A 16,942-nucleotide genomic window follows, 5' to 3' on the forward strand; every position below is an offset into this window, starting at 1 on the left:
TTGCCACCAAATTATGGTTAACAGATGAAGGTTAATAACCAGCAGAGAAAGAGGTTGTATACACGTGTTTTCTGCAACAAAATGCCACATTTTTGTAAGAGTCTGCAGCTGCAGTGGTCTGGAGCTCCTAACAACTGGAAGAAAATGACACTCATCAGTACCTAACAAGGTCAGACACGGACATCAGAACATGTTCTTCAAGTAACAGGCCAAAAAAACGGGCGAGTAACTGCCCCCTGAAACACAAGGTCAATTAAATGTTACAAGAAGTTTGGATGCTTTAGTGTCAGCTCGGCCCGACTGGGGGAAAATACTGCAGAGGAATCATTGGTTAGAGGCGGAGAGGAGTGCTTAAAGAGCCTGAGACAAGAGACCCAGAAGTTACACATTTAGAGGAGGTCAGTATCAGACTTTGAAATAACATGTTACGGATGTCAGCCAGACTAGAATTCAATAAAACCTGTTGGAGGGAAATTGGACAGAAAAGTCAAATTAAAGCAGCCTAAACTTTCAGGATACTGCTGTTCCTGCAGGAGAAATGGAAAGACATGTCAGGTGAGTTAACCAGATACATTCAAAAAGGGACTACTCAAGTAGAGGGTTTAAAGGTGCTTTTTTAGTGTGGAAATTTTGAGTGAAACTTCTACTTCTATGACCCAACGTAAAAGAAAACCTGTTATTAAAAAAGTGTTACAGAATGTGTTACATTTTATAAATTATTTCATCCACTTGTGTTTCATTTCATTCTGATTTCAGTTATCATTTTTAATTTATTTTCACTTAGGAGATTGCATTGCTTTAATTCCCAGTTGCTTCCTGTAAATAGGTTTATTCTGCTTTTATTCCAAACGCACTCTCTTTGCGGTATCTGATTATTTTTGACTTAGACTTCCTACTTTCCTCATGGGATCATCACAGTTTTCTAAATTAATCTAATCTGATTTCATCTAATCCAGTGTGATCTAATCTAATCCACGTAATCTCATAAAACAGCCAATGTGGTGAGGTAGTTTCAGATATTCAGGAATGCTGGGTGACGGTTGTACATACATTCCGTCCTGGCGTGTCAGCGTATATCCGTAGTGGGGATAGTTGACAAAAGACACATTCACCCCAACCAGAGGGGTTCCATCTGTAGTCAACACCTGACCGCGGATCAGAGACACCAAACTGAAAGAAAAAACGACACAAGAGACAAAGTGAAAGGGCGATAGTCACTGTATGAGCCAAGCCTTCCTCACCATCAATCATCCAGTTTGATTAATCCTCCCATCTCTCAATCATCCAATTTAGCTGATCATGTATTGCTCTGGTCTTCCACCACTCTTTAATTAGAAGCAATCAGCGAGCCCCACCAGCGACATTAGCTCATGTCAATCATGTAAACAAAACATGACAATGTAGATGGATGTGTGTGTATGCCTGTGGATGTGACCTAGAAAACTCTTACACACTGAACAGCATTTAAACATTTAAGAGGATCCTCACTTTGATGACTTATTTCCTTTGAATTGTCTGATGTCAGCGTGTTTAAATGTATGCAGATGAGAATCAGCACCTTGGACAGCGCTTCTCAGCATCCACTAAATCTATGAAGAATCTTGGCTTGGCTTTGGTTCTGGGGGGGATTTTTTTAAGGTCTCAGGGACTCTGCGAACTGAAATCTATTTTAAATTAGTTTCATTGAATATACAGTTTGTAAGGTAAGCATTGACTATTTGTTTGTAATGAAAAAGCACATGAATGAAAGCACTCCATGCTCCTTAGGTTTGAAATGAATGCTTTGAGTAGATGTCACATATGTCTGAAGAAAATTTTGATGACTCAATAAAAGTTGTAGGCTGACATTAATCCTATAAAATATGCTTTGTGAACCCTTAATATCATGTAGAACAAGTACTTCAACAGGTTAGAATGAGGGTGAAGTATCTAATAAAGCATACTATTGATTTTAAGTGTTTTTTTTTTATGTTTCAGTCCCATTTTTAATTCCCCCATTGTTGCCTCTCTCTAAATAGGTCGAATTCCTCTCAAAAGTACACCACACCAATATATCCCTTTTACTTCTAGGTGCTAAAGATGCCCTAAATGCTGTATAGCCTTGTTTCTCAGGCAATGGTGAAACCTCAAACCGAGTGGAGTAGTTATATCTGCTGTACAATGGAGCTAAAGAAAATGGAGCTTCTTAGTAACACATGTCCAGTGTAATGTCTGAAGTTCTAGGTTGGTGTCAAAGTCTGTGCTTGTCCAGAACTGACTGTGGGATTTGTGTCATTTCCTGCCATACCTTGAGTTGAATGGGTTTTCCCCAGGGAGGATATGGGTGCTGTCCCGTCCCACAAGCATCTTGATGCGATCATAGAAAGAGCGAACGCGGAGCTGGGGCGCAGGGCTCTGCTGGATGACCAGGAGAGGGTCCCTGGAGCCCCGACACAGCGGGCTGTTCTGACAGGGACTCTGGATACAGCAGTCTGGGTCCATGCAGTCTGTGAGTCCATCTGAGGGTTAGATAGAAAGAAAAGATGAGGTGGTGGTGCAAGAAATGTAAAACAGCTACCCCAACTTCTTTCATTATTGCTCCTATTTTGATAATCTTGGATTTTCCTACAAAGGAAAGTTTAATTTGGCCAACAGTACAAGGGCTCCTCTCGTGAGACCTCTATCTTAATTCTTTCTCCTCTTCTAATTGATTATTTCCCTCTCACATCCTTCCCCCAGAATTGTTCCAAGAGTCATTTTTATATATTCTACACCAAATTTCCTCCCGCTTCCCCCCCGCTTCCCCCCTGCTTCACCTCCTTCGTTGTCCTTGTTATCTGCACAGGAGGTCTCCATGGCAACACTGCAGCCGGGGCCCCTCCAGCCTGTCTGACATTCACAATGCCAACTCTGCTGCCCCATCGTACACTGTCCGTTCCCATTACACAGGTTAGGGCATCCGTCTGCGAGGAGAGGACAGGAAAGAAGGTGGGGGGGATTGAGAAAGAATGAAAAGAGGTCAGGGCGGAAGAAAAGGAGGTGATTCTTGTTTGTTTTATCATCAGTGATACAGAGACGAACACACACTTTCTGGAAAACAAACACACAAACACACACACACATACACACACACACACACACACACACACACACACACACACACACACACACACACACACACACACACACACACACACACACACAGACAAACACACACTCTCATGCTCATATGGTTATGATAGACCAATAAGGGTACTCCATTTAATAAACCAGATGGCAGTGCGGTGTCAGTATTGACTGTTCAGGAATCAATCTAATGCAGCAGGTCAATTTCCATACACACCTTCCTATCTTGTCTCTGCACCTTTGGGATCACTGTTGATGTGTGTGTCTGTGTGTGTGTGTGTGTGTGTGTGTGTGTGTGTGTGTGGGGGGGGGGGGGGGGGGGTACAGTTGGGTAGATCATTTGATTGACTTACTTGATAGAAGCTCACCAGATTCTCTCTCTCACTCTCTTGCCCCTCCTCTCTCTCTTACTTATAATTCAGTGTAGGTAATGGGATTCTGATGGCCTGAGAGTAACGCTTTCTCATGAGAGAATGAGATTATGTTCAACGGAGTGTGTGTGTGTGTGTGTGTGTGTGTGTGTGTGTGTGTGTGTGTGTGTGTGTGTGTGTGCATGTGCATGTGATATGTGTGTATATGCATGTCTATGAACTAATAAACCTTCACTTTAGCTTATGCAAAAAGCCCCTACCAGAATCTGAGGGCCTGGAGCCAAGAAAGTTCTTTAACTAGCATAGCAAGGCCACCCTCAACTCAAGAGTGACTTTAAGGCAGAGAAAAGCAGACATTTTGAGGGAGTGTGGATAAGGAAATTTGCAATTACAGAAGGCAGCACCATTTTGCCACAAGACATATCTGGTAACTTTTCACTGGGTGTAAGCTCAGAGAAACTTAAAGGAATAGTTTGACATTTTCAAAAAAAAAAAAGCTAATTTACTTTTTGTGCAGAGTTACATGAGAAGTTCACACACCACTCTGGCCTGTGTGACATTAAGCTGGCGCATGTGTGTAGCTTAGCTTACAAAATTACGGCCGCTAGCTCTGCTCCTCGTGAAGGAAAGAAAATCTATCTCCCAGCACCTTTGAAGCTCACTGATAAAACATGTTACATCTTGTGTTTACAGACGAAAAATCTGTTGATCTATACTTTTACTTGGAGCCAGTCCTTCTTGTTGTTTTGTTTTTATTATTGTTTTAATTGTTGTTGCCAAGTAACCAGCACAAAAACTTAGCACTTAAAAAAGTCTTGCACATACCCTGCTAGTGCAATATCTAAATTTAAGATACAAATAAATAAATAAATAAATAAAAACAACCCTCTCTTTCATTGTTTCCAGCCTTAATGTTAAGATAAGCTAACTGTTTGTTGGCTCTGGTTCCATCTTGAACATACTAATATCAGAAGATATGAATATTCTCGTCTAAGTCTCGGAACAGAATTCAGATCTTACATTTTCAAAAATGTCAGACTATTCCTATAAGATTGCTCCTGGTTTAAAGTAATTGCACCAAATTGCGAGGATGAAAAAAGCATCCACTAAATCCCCAAGAAATCCATGTTTTTGTTTCTGAAATCTCGCTTTAATGTTCTAAAATTCTGTCTAATAGTTTTCATCCACGGTGAGACCGAGTTCCCATCAGTGTCTCTCTTCTCTAGAAAAGGTTTTTACATTCCTGGCCTATCTTTCCATTTTCCCCTGCTGCTCTAAATCGAACCTTAGCTCCAACACGAGCCTGTGTGTTCTCCATATTATAATCTATCAGGGAGAGGGGAAAAGGCATGATGACACACAATGACAATGTTTTCTCCTGCAGCACAAAGAGCCCCAAACAAACTTGTCACAGTGATTTCCTCTTCAATAAATGAGGGAGCAGGATGAGACACTTTTAAGTCTACCCACGGGAGACGGAGGCAAAGACAGGGCTGACTGATAAAACAATACGTGCATGCACACCATGGCACTTAGTCACAACCACACACACACACATACACACACTCAGCACGACACACCCTGGAGATATAACCTGACATTTCCCACTCAGTAGCGGTATGCCGACACAGGGTGAGGAAGGACAAAATAACCCAGTAAGAGATTATGAATATGAAATGCTTTTCATTGAGTCCTGCTCGGCAGATTAATGAACATATTTTCACTCAAGTTGCACTGTAGGATTTTGCCCTCTAACAAATCGCTTCATCAATAAAGCCATGCATTATGAATACAAATAATGCAATCTAAACCGTGGCAGCAGCTAAATTAACAGGCATTTCACCCCGATTGGCATTTTATCATATGTCTCAAACACCAGGCGATGAGGGAAAGTCAACAAAGGACTTTGAAAAAGACAGTGCGCCAACTTGTTTGAACTCTAAATAAGAGGCGGGGGAGGGAGGAGGGGACGCAGAGAAGCTTAACCACGTTTTTCAGCTCAACAAGAGGAATCAAATCAAAGGTTTTTATCTTTAATTATTACCATTTTCTGCATCAGGGGACTGCTCATGACGCTGTATTAACAGTCGGGCTGGAATAGATTGTCCCTTAGTATTGAGCTCAGGGAACAAAGGCAGTTAGCAGTGATTGCCTGTTAAATGGAGTTGCCATTTAAAGCAGCCAAATACTTATGAAGCACCCGGACAGGACAATCCATAGCGGGCATTGATCGGCTTGCCTGGGCAGGCCTGCATGAGGCTCCTCTCTCTTTAATGCCATGGCCTAGTCGATACCCCCTCATACTAACTAGAATAAAGTGGGATTTCAGAAACTATTAAGTCCACCCTCCCCACTAATGTGGTTGGACTCTGATGAAATCCCCTTAAAAAGGAGAAGAAATTGCCTTGGGTTATGGGTCAGCACACACACCCTCTCTTATGTTGTGCGATGTGTGTGTGTGTGTGTGTGTGTGTGTGTGTGTGTGTGTGTGTGTGTGTGGCTGAGGGTGTAAGGGAATATGACTAGATGGAGAAAAAATACTTTGTAAAACTTCAGCGAAAAAAGTGAGAAACAGCGAGTGAAAGACAGAGGTAGAGACAGAGACAGAAAAAAAGAGAACAAAGTGCGCAAAAGAAAACTGAGACGAGACTTTGTGCTTAAATCTCACCGTATTCCCAGCTTCCAGCTCTGTCTCCTCTAAAGGTCATAAAGTAAAGGGCACTGCCATAAATCCACGACCTGAGCTTAAAGATGAACCAGATAACTCTGCACTTTCTCAGATAAGCCTCCACTCATCTGCTCCTCCTACTCCTAATAAGCTACCTTAGAAATTATACTGATTGCTTTAGTCCACATGTGCTTTGACCTGCTTCCTTCAGACTCAATCTGTTTCTTCTTTACTCTCCCTCTCCGTCTTGCTCTCTCTTTAACCCTGCGATTTACCTTTTCTCTGGGCCGGCTCTTCATAAAACAATGAGAGCTATTCCATTAAGCGTAGAGGGTGAGAGGACACTCTCAACGGTGCTCCTGGGACCTGTACTGTCAGGCAATCTGTGCTGCTCCGACAGAGGTTCAGCTGCGGGGCTATCTATTAAGTATTCTCACCGTGCATGTGAGACAACTCACCCTGGACCTGCAGCCTTCTCGGCTTGCAATGACGTCTTAACCTTAGCCATGATTCTGTTTATCTGTGTGTGATCTGACTTAACAGTTTTTTTCTGAGGCATTTAGGCTGCAGGGGATTGGTTTGATGAAGAGATATAAAATCTGGAATTAATCGCTGAGTCACACACGCCCAATCGAACACCAACATATGCACACAATATAAATTTATTAGCAGCTCCACCATGGCTGCAACTATTCCCACAAACACTCAAATGTGAACACTTACACACTCAACAGATCTGTGTTTTTTGATGACACATTACGGCCTTGCATCAGTGGCCTATGAAATTCACCAATTACCTCAAAAGTTCTTTATGGATTCCATCGTTTTCCTTTCATGTGTAGCAGCTGTGTTTATGCAATACATGACTAGAATACCTGAGCAGAGTTGTGTGTAATATGGAGAGGGACACGCTCACACACATGCACACGCACACAGACACGCACACACACGCGCACACATGCACGCACACACACACACACACACACACGCACACACACACACACACACACACACACACACACACACACACACACACACACACACACACACACACACACACACACACACACACACATTCACAGCACAGCCCCTCAACACTGCTGATATCACACTCGGCTCTACGGTACCCCACAACACATCTAGGCTCAATGACAGCTGGCCCCTGCTGTAGCGCACTGCTGTAAATGGGAGTGCGCTACACGTAGGGAGTTATCATTGAGGCTGGCACCCTAATCTACAGACAGATAGCACCACAGAGTCTACAGAGCCAAGCCAGGCCATAAAAACCCACAAATGCAGCAGCTAGCTTCTACCACCACAGGCTAAGAAACAAAACACCAGAGTCAGATACGGTACCTGCTTTGTCAACCATGCTCCCATGGTCTGCAGTGGGAGAAAACGTGCAGAAGGTAAGAGATGGGGAGAGTATTTCTTTTTAAAATAAATGCAAGCAACATCATGCAGAGCTGAAATGAACAACAGGCAAGCTGGGATAAGCTAACACTGAGAGTGTCTGGTGCGAGTGAAGTGTGCTTTGCGCCAAACTGAGGCCTGACAACTCTTTCATCTCTGGCTGATGCTGCAGTCAAAGCTGCCCTACTTTCTGATGGGGGAAATACGGAGATCATAAACTGTTATTCCCCTGTGCGTATACGTATGTGTTGGCTTGCATGTGCGTGCATGTATATATAGCTACATGTTGCTTAGTGTGTGTTTTAGTGTGTGCGTGTGTGTGTGTGTGTGTGTGTGTATCAGTTTGCAATCACAGTGCTTGTGGTGACAAGAAAATCAGACTTTTTTTTTATTTCTAAAGGCACTGTGGGTGAATCAAAGAAATCTGGCACTCATCCATCCGAAGTGACAGTGATGGCAGTATGAGACAGTGATTGACTGACACACACACACTGGCACACACACTGGCACAGCTGTGTGCATGCACACACACACAAACAATGTGAGAGAGGTTTTTTTTTGATCGCAGTGAGGTGAAGAGTTTTACCTTTCATCTCATAACTTTGGTGTTTCAAAGGCCACAATTACTAAGACTCCTGGGTCTCAGGTTGAGAAGCAACCTAAAAACGGCTAAATCATGTTCCCCTGTAATCCTCCCACCCCCACTTCTAAGAAGTTTGCGCCTCTCTTCTCTGTTTCACCTACCTCCTACGTCAGCCCCCTCTTCAGATTCCCCAAGGTCTCCCTTTTGCCTCCATTTCTCATTTCCAAAGGAGATGCATCTCTAGTCTGACTGGGTGCTGGTGTTTCTGTGCACACCCACGTGTTGACACGCAGACACACATCAAACACACAGTTCCCCACGCACACACAGTTACATAGAGGTGCTTACCGATGGTGCAGTGCTCTCCATTCCAGCCCTGGTGACACTGGCACTTCCCGTCTTTGCAGGTTCCATGTTTGATGCAGAGTGGGTTGCACACACGCTGGTCACAACCGGCGCCAGTCCAGCCCTCCTCGCAGCGACAAGCTCCCCCCATACAAACTCCATGGGTACCACAGTCAACAGAGCAGACCTCTGAAGGAAGAAAGAATCAAATTTGTTAAAAGTGAATATTGTTGGACTAAGAAACGGATGTTTCTTCTACGTTTCTTTTACATTATTTATCATATGTGACAGTGAACTGATCTGTTGATTTGTAGGTTAAAGGAAGACAAAATTATTTTTTTCTTATATGTCCAGGTTGCATGAAAAAAGCTTTATTTCTACACGATAGGTCCTAAAAACAAAATAAAAATGTAACATCTTAAATTGTTTAAAGTGTTTTTATTTGTGTTTTTGTTCAGATAAGAAAAGAGTGATGTTATCTTTGACTCTATCCCCTGTGGCAGTCTGTGAAAAAGTCAACTTGACCTGGAAAGTGCAAAACAAGAAAAGTACTTGAGGCTGTGAAACAATCAAAACAGCACATAAAACAGAATTACACTAAATACTGTTCTCCAACATACACCTTCAATTAGAATCAGTGATTATAGTTCTGTGAACAGGGTTTACTTCCAGAGCCTCCATTACAATCACAGTTTGGGAGGCTCAGATGTTGCAGGCAGCGACAGTTCGTGTGGTGTGATGTGACAATCCCGATCGTGTATCCGGGACCCCCGCTGTGTGGGAATGAAGTATATACAGATGTTTTGAATCACACTTGCTGAGGGATCCTGCCGTGTGGAACAATGTTGTCTTTATTAATGTTAAGTACTGCTTCTCTCATTGGAGCTCTGTTTGTTATCCTGAGATGTGATGTGTTGCTCAGGCTGCTGCTTCTCTTCCAGATGAAGCTTACAGTGTTATTTTCTGGAGATAAAGGATGGTTGAAGGCAAGGATTTTAATATGAACGACATTTAGTCAAAGCAATAACCTTTTTTGTTTAAATCCTTCCAGGGGAGCAGCTGGGATCTGTATGTCTTTAACAGAGCAAAGTGACTCCTCCACTTCCTCTCTTGCCCTGCATACATTATTCCATCCCTAGTTAATTACTGTACATGTGCTGCCATTTTTAACACACACACACACACACACACACACACACACACACACACACACACACACACACACACACACACACACACACACACACACACACACACACACACACACACACACACACACACACACACACACACACGCACACACACACACACACACACACACACCTGCTTCTTTTTGGTTGTCATAACTTCAAGAAACCTCTGGATTATTGTATTATCTTTGCTACACCTAAATCTTCTCATTGACTTTTATGAGACAAAACTTGGTTCTAAATTTCTCACAATCTTTAAAGCAGCCTACATTTCACATGTCTGACATGCTCACTGACTGCAGACCTCCACTTTCACCATGCAGCAGTTGCTTTACTATGGCCTTGTTGTCTGCAACAAATGACCTGAGAACTGTCACAGCTGTGTTGTTCAAACGAAAGAAGTATTTTTCCCTGCTTTCTTTGGTTTAAGTTTAGTTGCCGTGTGTGTGTAAGTCTTTGTTTTTATCCGTGGGCGAGTTGCGGGGGTACGTTCAGTTTGTTGGTGTTGTTTGTGGGCGTTTTTTCTTCCTGTTTCTTTGTTTCTTTTGTTGTCTTTGCTCCTTTTTTTGTATTTCATTTATTATTTATCGTCTTCTTTTATGGATGTAACATGTTGCCACTGTTTTGAACCACCCATTGTGTTGAAATGTTCTTTGTACAAAAAAAAGTTACTTGCCATGTCTATTTTCGACTTTGAGCACTACCCCGATAGTCGTAAAAATCTGCCATAGCCATACAGTCGCTGACAGTGTATGGAGAAGGATGATTTTATATAGCATTGATAGTAAAATCGTGTCACATTTTGTTCCTGCGAGGTCCAATTTGGCTCAGTAGACAGAACAGTTGCTGTATTGTCTTTCTCAGCATGCTGTAGTGTTTCTGGTCTTGTTAGTTTTATCCAAATACAGTTCATAACCAAAGCCGAATGGAATAAAATGCTAAACTAATTAGCAGTGTATCCTCTGGGGTCACAGCATATGATAAGAGGAGGAAGTGACTACCCTGTTCTTGTCACTATGACACCCAAGCTCTGCAGTGGTACCCACCCATAGAGCAGTCAGGTCCCATCCAGTTGGGGTCACAGCTGCACAACCCGGTGTCTGGTATAAAGGCCCCGTGGCCATGGCACTGGTCCGGGCACTGGGCCCTGGGCAGCTCGCAGTGCAGCCCTCCCCAGCCTGGCTTACAGTGGCACTCCCCATTCACACAGATGCCATTGTTGGAACACGTCGGATCCAGGCAATCCACTGCATTAAGCCAGAGATACACCAATGTGGGAAAAGAATACAGAGGAAAACAGAATGAGAATAAAACAACACAAGCTAGAAAATGTCACATTAGAGCTAATGTTAAAAACAAATTAAATATTATGGGTTTTTAACAAGAAAGGCATGTGGCAGAGGACATATTTTCAGTCTTTGTGTGCACACAAAGATAATGAAATAAAAGAAAATATTACCAGGCATATTACTAAGGCAATTAAAACACACAATAATGAATAGCTGAGTCTATAATTGGGGCAGAGCAGCAAATGCATCTGAAAGAGCAGTGAGCTGCGCTGACACATTATTAGGTGTGAGTGCTTGTGTATGCATTAGTGTGCATGCGCGTATGTGCTAATACATGAGGGAGAATCTGACACTGTCAGTCTGCCAGGTTGACAGGCAGCTCTGAGTCCGAGCAGTGAGTGAAAACCAATTTGACAAATTACCTCCTCCCAGCAAAGCGCCCACCCACCCCCCACCTCTGGCGTCCTCTCTCTGTTCTAGCCCGGCTGCTCTCGCTCTCTCCTTCTCTCCCTCCCCTCGTACTCTTTGTCTGACACCTTTCTCACCTCCTCCTCCTCCTCCTCCTCCCCCTGCCCAGGCATGACTGACCCCAGCCGCACCCCTTTCCCACACACACACACACATTCATATGGCATGCTCTTGCACATAACAGCGTCCCCTTCATTTCTGTTTGCCTGGCAGAAACGGCGGATCACAGCTATCGATTTTCATGTCGCTTGCACTCCAGGTAAATTGTTTGAGGGACTCTGCTGTGATGAATATCAGATTTGAGACTAGAGGAGAGGAGGCAAAAAACTGGATGAGAGGGAGATGGAGTGAAAAAAATGAAGAGAGGGAGAAAGTGCTGACCTTGTTCTCCAGCCCTGTGTCTTGACTTCCTCTGTCTGTCACTTTGCTCCATTCTTCCCTTTGCCTTTCTCTCCCTCTCTTCTTCTTCACCCTCTTGGCACACTGCGCTGTCTTTCTTGCTTCTTATCCACTTCTCTCTTTCTTCATACATATTCACCTCTGACTGCTGTCCTGACTCCCGGTCAGTCTCTAATTCCTCATTTTGGCTCTCCTTTCTTATATCTTTGTGATGACAGAGAATGTGGGGGCCTGATCCTTCTTAACAAGGATCAATAAAAGCAATTTCATACCTTAATAAAATGTCTGATGTGTTTGGCTGCAGTATCATACTTCATCTGTATATATGAAGAGGACAGACACTCAGTCAGAGCGAGATTATGGCATGATGAGCTGTCTAAGTTATAGAGTGTGTGTGCGAAGGTTTTTAGATGTGCGAGGTGTGTATGTTGTGGTGCATACATTCATGTTCCTTTAAAATAACCACTCCAACTTGTCAAAAACCACAAGCACAGGCAGTTAAGAGGTCTGAAACAAATAAAACCATCCTTTCAGATCACAGCACCGTAACCCTGCCTCCTCTCACCCTCTGCACAGTTTGCTCCTTTGTAGCCGATGGAGCACACACAATTGCCGTCGGTGCAGGTGCCATGGCCGCTGCAAAGAGGGTCGATGCACTGTGTGATGGGGACGTCGCACTCAGGGCCCTTCCAGCCACTGTAGCACACACAGGAGCCCTTGTCGTATTGGCCGTTGCCACTGCAGAGCACCGGGCATGCCGCTGGAGGAGCAGAGACAGGGAGGGAGAAAGAGGGGAGAGATTAAGGCAAGTGCGTGACAAAAGGAAAAACAATTAGCAGCCTTTTTAGAGATTCTCAAAGCAGTGAAGAGCCAACGCCGCCCACCCACACACACACACCCACCCACCGCCTAACCCCACCTGCAGTGAGGGTGAATAGAGTGGTTAAGGGGCTGGCGAGTGGCAATGACATGAAGAGTAATTACAGGCAGAGGTAACTAAACTATTCATCAAAGCTGTCTATCCCAGGTGAGCAGCGAGCCAGGGAGACGTTAGCCGGGGGAGCTGCCATTCATCATCAGTCATCTTGTCTCAGCTCCACCTAAGGCCACGCGCCATCTTACACCGCTCCTAATCCTCTCCACTCGCCACACAGAGCTGAAATTGTGCCTGCTTGTCTAATTAGACAGCAGGAACGTCAGCGTTTTTACAAGTGAGGTGGGAGGAATGCGAATACCTTTGGAGCAGTCCATGCCGTGGAATCCCGGGAAGCAATGGCAGACGCCAGAATTACACTCTCCGTTACCATGGCAATTGCGCGGGCACTCTTGCACTGAATCTGTGAAGGAGACAAAGTGAAACAGAGGGGAGGGGGTGAGAGAGTTTTGATGGCAGGCATCAAAAGCGTTCGATTAGAGACATTGGCACCGTTCATTCTTTAAGATACTACAAAACGAGTGAAGGTGCAGCGAGTCTCTCTGTCACATGGACATCAAAGAGCGAACGCACTCCTCATAGATTCCATGCATTCCTTTAAAGTGCATATTTCCTCACACGGTGAAAATGCATTTTGAATCAGCCCATCCTCGAGATGCTATCCATTACCCATCTGTAAGATCTCTGCGCACTGTATCAGAATATAAAAGCAGTTCCTCCTCTTTACAACAATATTCCTGAACCTTCCTGCTGCTCTCTCGACCCTCCTCCCTCAAACCGGTACTTTACTCAGTTTTTTCTTTGTTAGCGTCTCGCTCAGGCCCCATCAGCATCATTAATACTTTATCCAGGTGTGTTTTTTGAGTGCAACTAGATTTTAGCCAGACCATAGCTGAGCGTTTCTGTCCGTCTGCGTAGGCCACATGACTTCAGAGCTCCATCCTCTTAACCCACTTACCAGAGTGGAGCAGATAGTTCGGAAGAAACAGGGTCAATGCCAAATATAAGGAGGCATTTTGGACTTTTATCCATCCCTTCCGCCTTCCCTCACACTCTATCCAGCTTCCACTCATCTTCCACAAAGCATTACTCATCCCATCCAAACTGCCCTTCCTCTCTAACACTTCCTCACTCCTTTTCTGTTCTCGGCAATTTCCCCCCCAAAATCTCAGCCCCTTCCCTGTCTCCCTCTTACCCTAATGCCACCCTGTCTTTCACTCCCCCTCCTCAGCTCCTCCTCCTCCCGTCCTTCACTTCCACTTCACTCCATTCTGGCTTTGCCCCCGTCATTATGTCTTTCCTCTGGCTCCCCCTCTCACTCACTCACTCTAATTCTGCCCTCGCCGCCTCTGCCTCTCCGTCTCTCCTCCACTCCTACAGCTGAAAGCTCCACAACCAGATATTGACAGTGAAGGATTCTTTCCCTCTGCTCTACTCTTTCTATCCATCCTCCTTGTTCTCAAACTCATGCCTCCAACACAATAGAAATTATTTGGGGCGCTGTTTCAGGTCTCGGAAACACAAGCAATTTACAGGGCTGTGGTGGTATTTTATTTGGATTCATCTTGTTCTGGTTTCAGATATGGTTCGAGACAATTGATTTTTTTTTCTTCCCCTCCTTGTTTTTTCTTCACACATGAAGAAACACCGTGGAAGTGATTCTACACTCTCAGATAAAACAAGTTGTTTTTGTTTTTGAATGCATTCTATCAATTTATCCCACCAAGTTCTGGCAAAAACAAATCTCTGAACCCACTAAGCGGTCCTGCCTACTTGACAATGTTGCGATAGTTGCGTTGCTATTGGCAACATTTTGCACATTCCACTGGTGTTTTTGCACCCTACGAATGTGTAAAGTCTTCGACAAATTAGGGTAAATATGCTGCTACGTCCCTCTGAAAGGGGAGCTCCACTGATTTTAACATCAGTGTACTTACAGGTGAAGGAGAGTGCATCTGAAAAAGTTGCCATGAGCTTGATAAATTGCCTCCAGTGATGTCACATGAGTCAGTTTCCGTTCAAGCTGCAGACTTTAAGTTTGAAAATGAAAAATTTTATGGAGTTAGAAAGAAGTGAACTCTGCAGACCTCTGTATCCTGCTCCTAAACTCTGCTTGAGGCCAGTGGCTTGAGGCTACATTAAGCGCTGCTGGCATAAAATGCCTGCATAACACCCACTAGGTTTTGAAAAGGAAGAGGAATCTGTGGACTAAGAGGGCAAGTTTTCTGCCTCTACAGCATCCGTTTTTATACCTTACAAATAAAAACCTGTCCACGGAGAGGCTGACGGAGTTCTACTGCTGGAGTGCTATGTTAAATCGCTGGAGTACTCCTTAAATCAGTATCAAGTGTAGTGAAAAGCCTCTTCTCCCTACTTATTCTATTTCCTAAATGATGGTGCTCAATCCCCTCTTACCTATCAACCTGCCTTCCCCCCCTTCATTTTCTTTCACCTCCCTCTACCCACAAATACAAATGCTGCCTCCGTCTCACCCATGACGTTTGTGCTGAAGGAAACTGTCTCTCTCTCCCGGCCGTCGTTGTAGAAGGCCAGGTGCCAGGCACCGGCGTCCAGGTACTGGACAAACACCGCCTCATTGAGGACCACAGTTTGGATGCTCCTCCTCTCCCGTGGTGACTCCACCACACTCCACTTCTCCTTCCCATCCAGGCGTTCCATATAGTCATACTGCAGGGGACAGAAACAAAAGAAGAAAGAAAGAGAGGTTTTGGGTTGAATGGAAGAGTGAATGCAAGTATGAAACCTATGATTCAACTATGAAGTGCTGCGCTGGCACTTTTTAGACTTTGAAAAATGACCCGTAGTTGTATATGTAGGGAGATTAAAAAGTAAGGGAAGTAAGTGTGACTGCAAATCGCTAGGGAAGCATGAAGAATGTAACACAGAGATCCCTGAGTTCTGTCATTCTCTTTGGGTTTCTGGGGAAACTGCAGTAAGAACTTTTTATTGCGGCACAGGAGCCACAACTTCATGGTCTTTAGCAGCTTAAGTCAGGTCAGCCAGTGAAACGGCTGCAATAATTCCATTCTACAAATCAAATCTGCTGTTAATTGAATGGTTTCTAATTAATAAGAGGCAGTAAAACTTACATTACTGTGAAATTTAATTAAGGGTAAATCCTAGACTAAATGAGTTTTTTCAAACAACTGTTATAATGAATCACAAATGAATTTTAAGAAGGCCCTTGACACAAGCTAGTATCTAATAATATATTCTCCATTTTGGCTGATCAATATGAAGATAAAGGAGTCCTAATGATAAAAGGATAACTCTGTGATTAATCCATTAGCCTACAGGTGTAGAAGATTAAGAATCTACACTTGGTACTTGGTTCCAGATGTCACCTGTGCGTGTGAGGGAGGCAGGCCCTTGCGGATGTACACTCCGAACAGGGCGTCCTTGCCGAGGGAGATGTTAAACTTGAGGAACTGGGGCATGCTGAGGTGGAGCAGGGACCTCCAAAACACTCCTGGAGGGACTTCTTGGGTTACTCGCCTCCCGACCTCGATGTTTCCTGTGTCTATACTGCTGTTCCGACCTGCCCACGGGCCTGGAGAGAGGGGGAAAGAAACTGCAGAATCTGTGATTAAAGGCATCGACTGTCAGAGTCAATAGTTAATCAACATAGTTTACTAGAAATAATCTGCCGTATAAATTCATGGCAACTGAATGGTAGAGGACAAGCCCCATTAGCTCGGCAAACTATGCGCCAACAGTTTATGCAACAATGATTGTTGTTACATGTGACAGTGGGATGCAAAATGATGCCTTTGTAAAAAAGCCTGCAAGACTGGGGACTTTGTTGTCTGGGCTAAAACGAGAGCGGACTGATAGAACTGCAGGGCACAGCTTTCCAAGCAGACGCGCAGACAGGCATGCACGCAGAAACACACAGCATCCTGCAATCAGGTCAGTCATCTAACAGAACAGAGCGCTGGGGCCCAGACGGAAAAAAGACTGAGCCTGTGTGTGTTTGTGTGCAGAATGGAGAAAAAATAAAAGAAACAATGAGAAGAACAACAGCAGCATCTGGCCTAGACGGCTGGGGAACACAACACAACAGTCCTCTCATTAATACAGAATACAGACACCGAGCAGCAGCCCACACGTACCTATAGTACATGCTGTGTGTGTGTTACAGAGTGAGATTGAGCAA

At 44.2% G+C, this 16,942-nt stretch overlaps 1 protein-coding gene across 1 annotated transcript in view; it reads right to left on the reverse strand.

Annotated features, from left to right (window-relative positions):
- Positions 1-16,942, reverse strand: part of tenm2 (teneurin transmembrane protein 2) — a 74,476-nt gene that overhangs the window by 19,077 nt on the left and 38,457 nt on the right. The window contains exons 6-14 of the mRNA XM_034690342.1: positions 16,131-16,357; positions 15,258-15,453; positions 13,067-13,168; positions 12,397-12,591; positions 10,722-10,922; positions 8,489-8,674; positions 2,796-2,942; positions 2,288-2,498; positions 1,051-1,170 (exon numbers count right to left, since the gene is read on the reverse strand). Of these exons, the coding sequence (XP_034546233.1) occupies positions 1,051-1,170; positions 2,288-2,498; positions 2,796-2,942; positions 8,489-8,674; positions 10,722-10,922; positions 12,397-12,591; positions 13,067-13,168; positions 15,258-15,453; positions 16,131-16,357 (1,585 nt within the window). The remainder of the gene's footprint in view (positions 1-1,050; positions 1,171-2,287; positions 2,499-2,795; positions 2,943-8,488; positions 8,675-10,721; positions 10,923-12,396; positions 12,592-13,066; positions 13,169-15,257; positions 15,454-16,130; positions 16,358-16,942) is intronic.

This window comes from Notolabrus celidotus, chromosome 8, assembly GCF_009762535.1.
Source record: "Notolabrus celidotus isolate fNotCel1 chromosome 8, fNotCel1.pri, whole genome shotgun sequence".
NCBI classification, from domain to species: domain Eukaryota; kingdom Metazoa; phylum Chordata; class Actinopteri; order Labriformes; family Labridae; genus Notolabrus; species Notolabrus celidotus.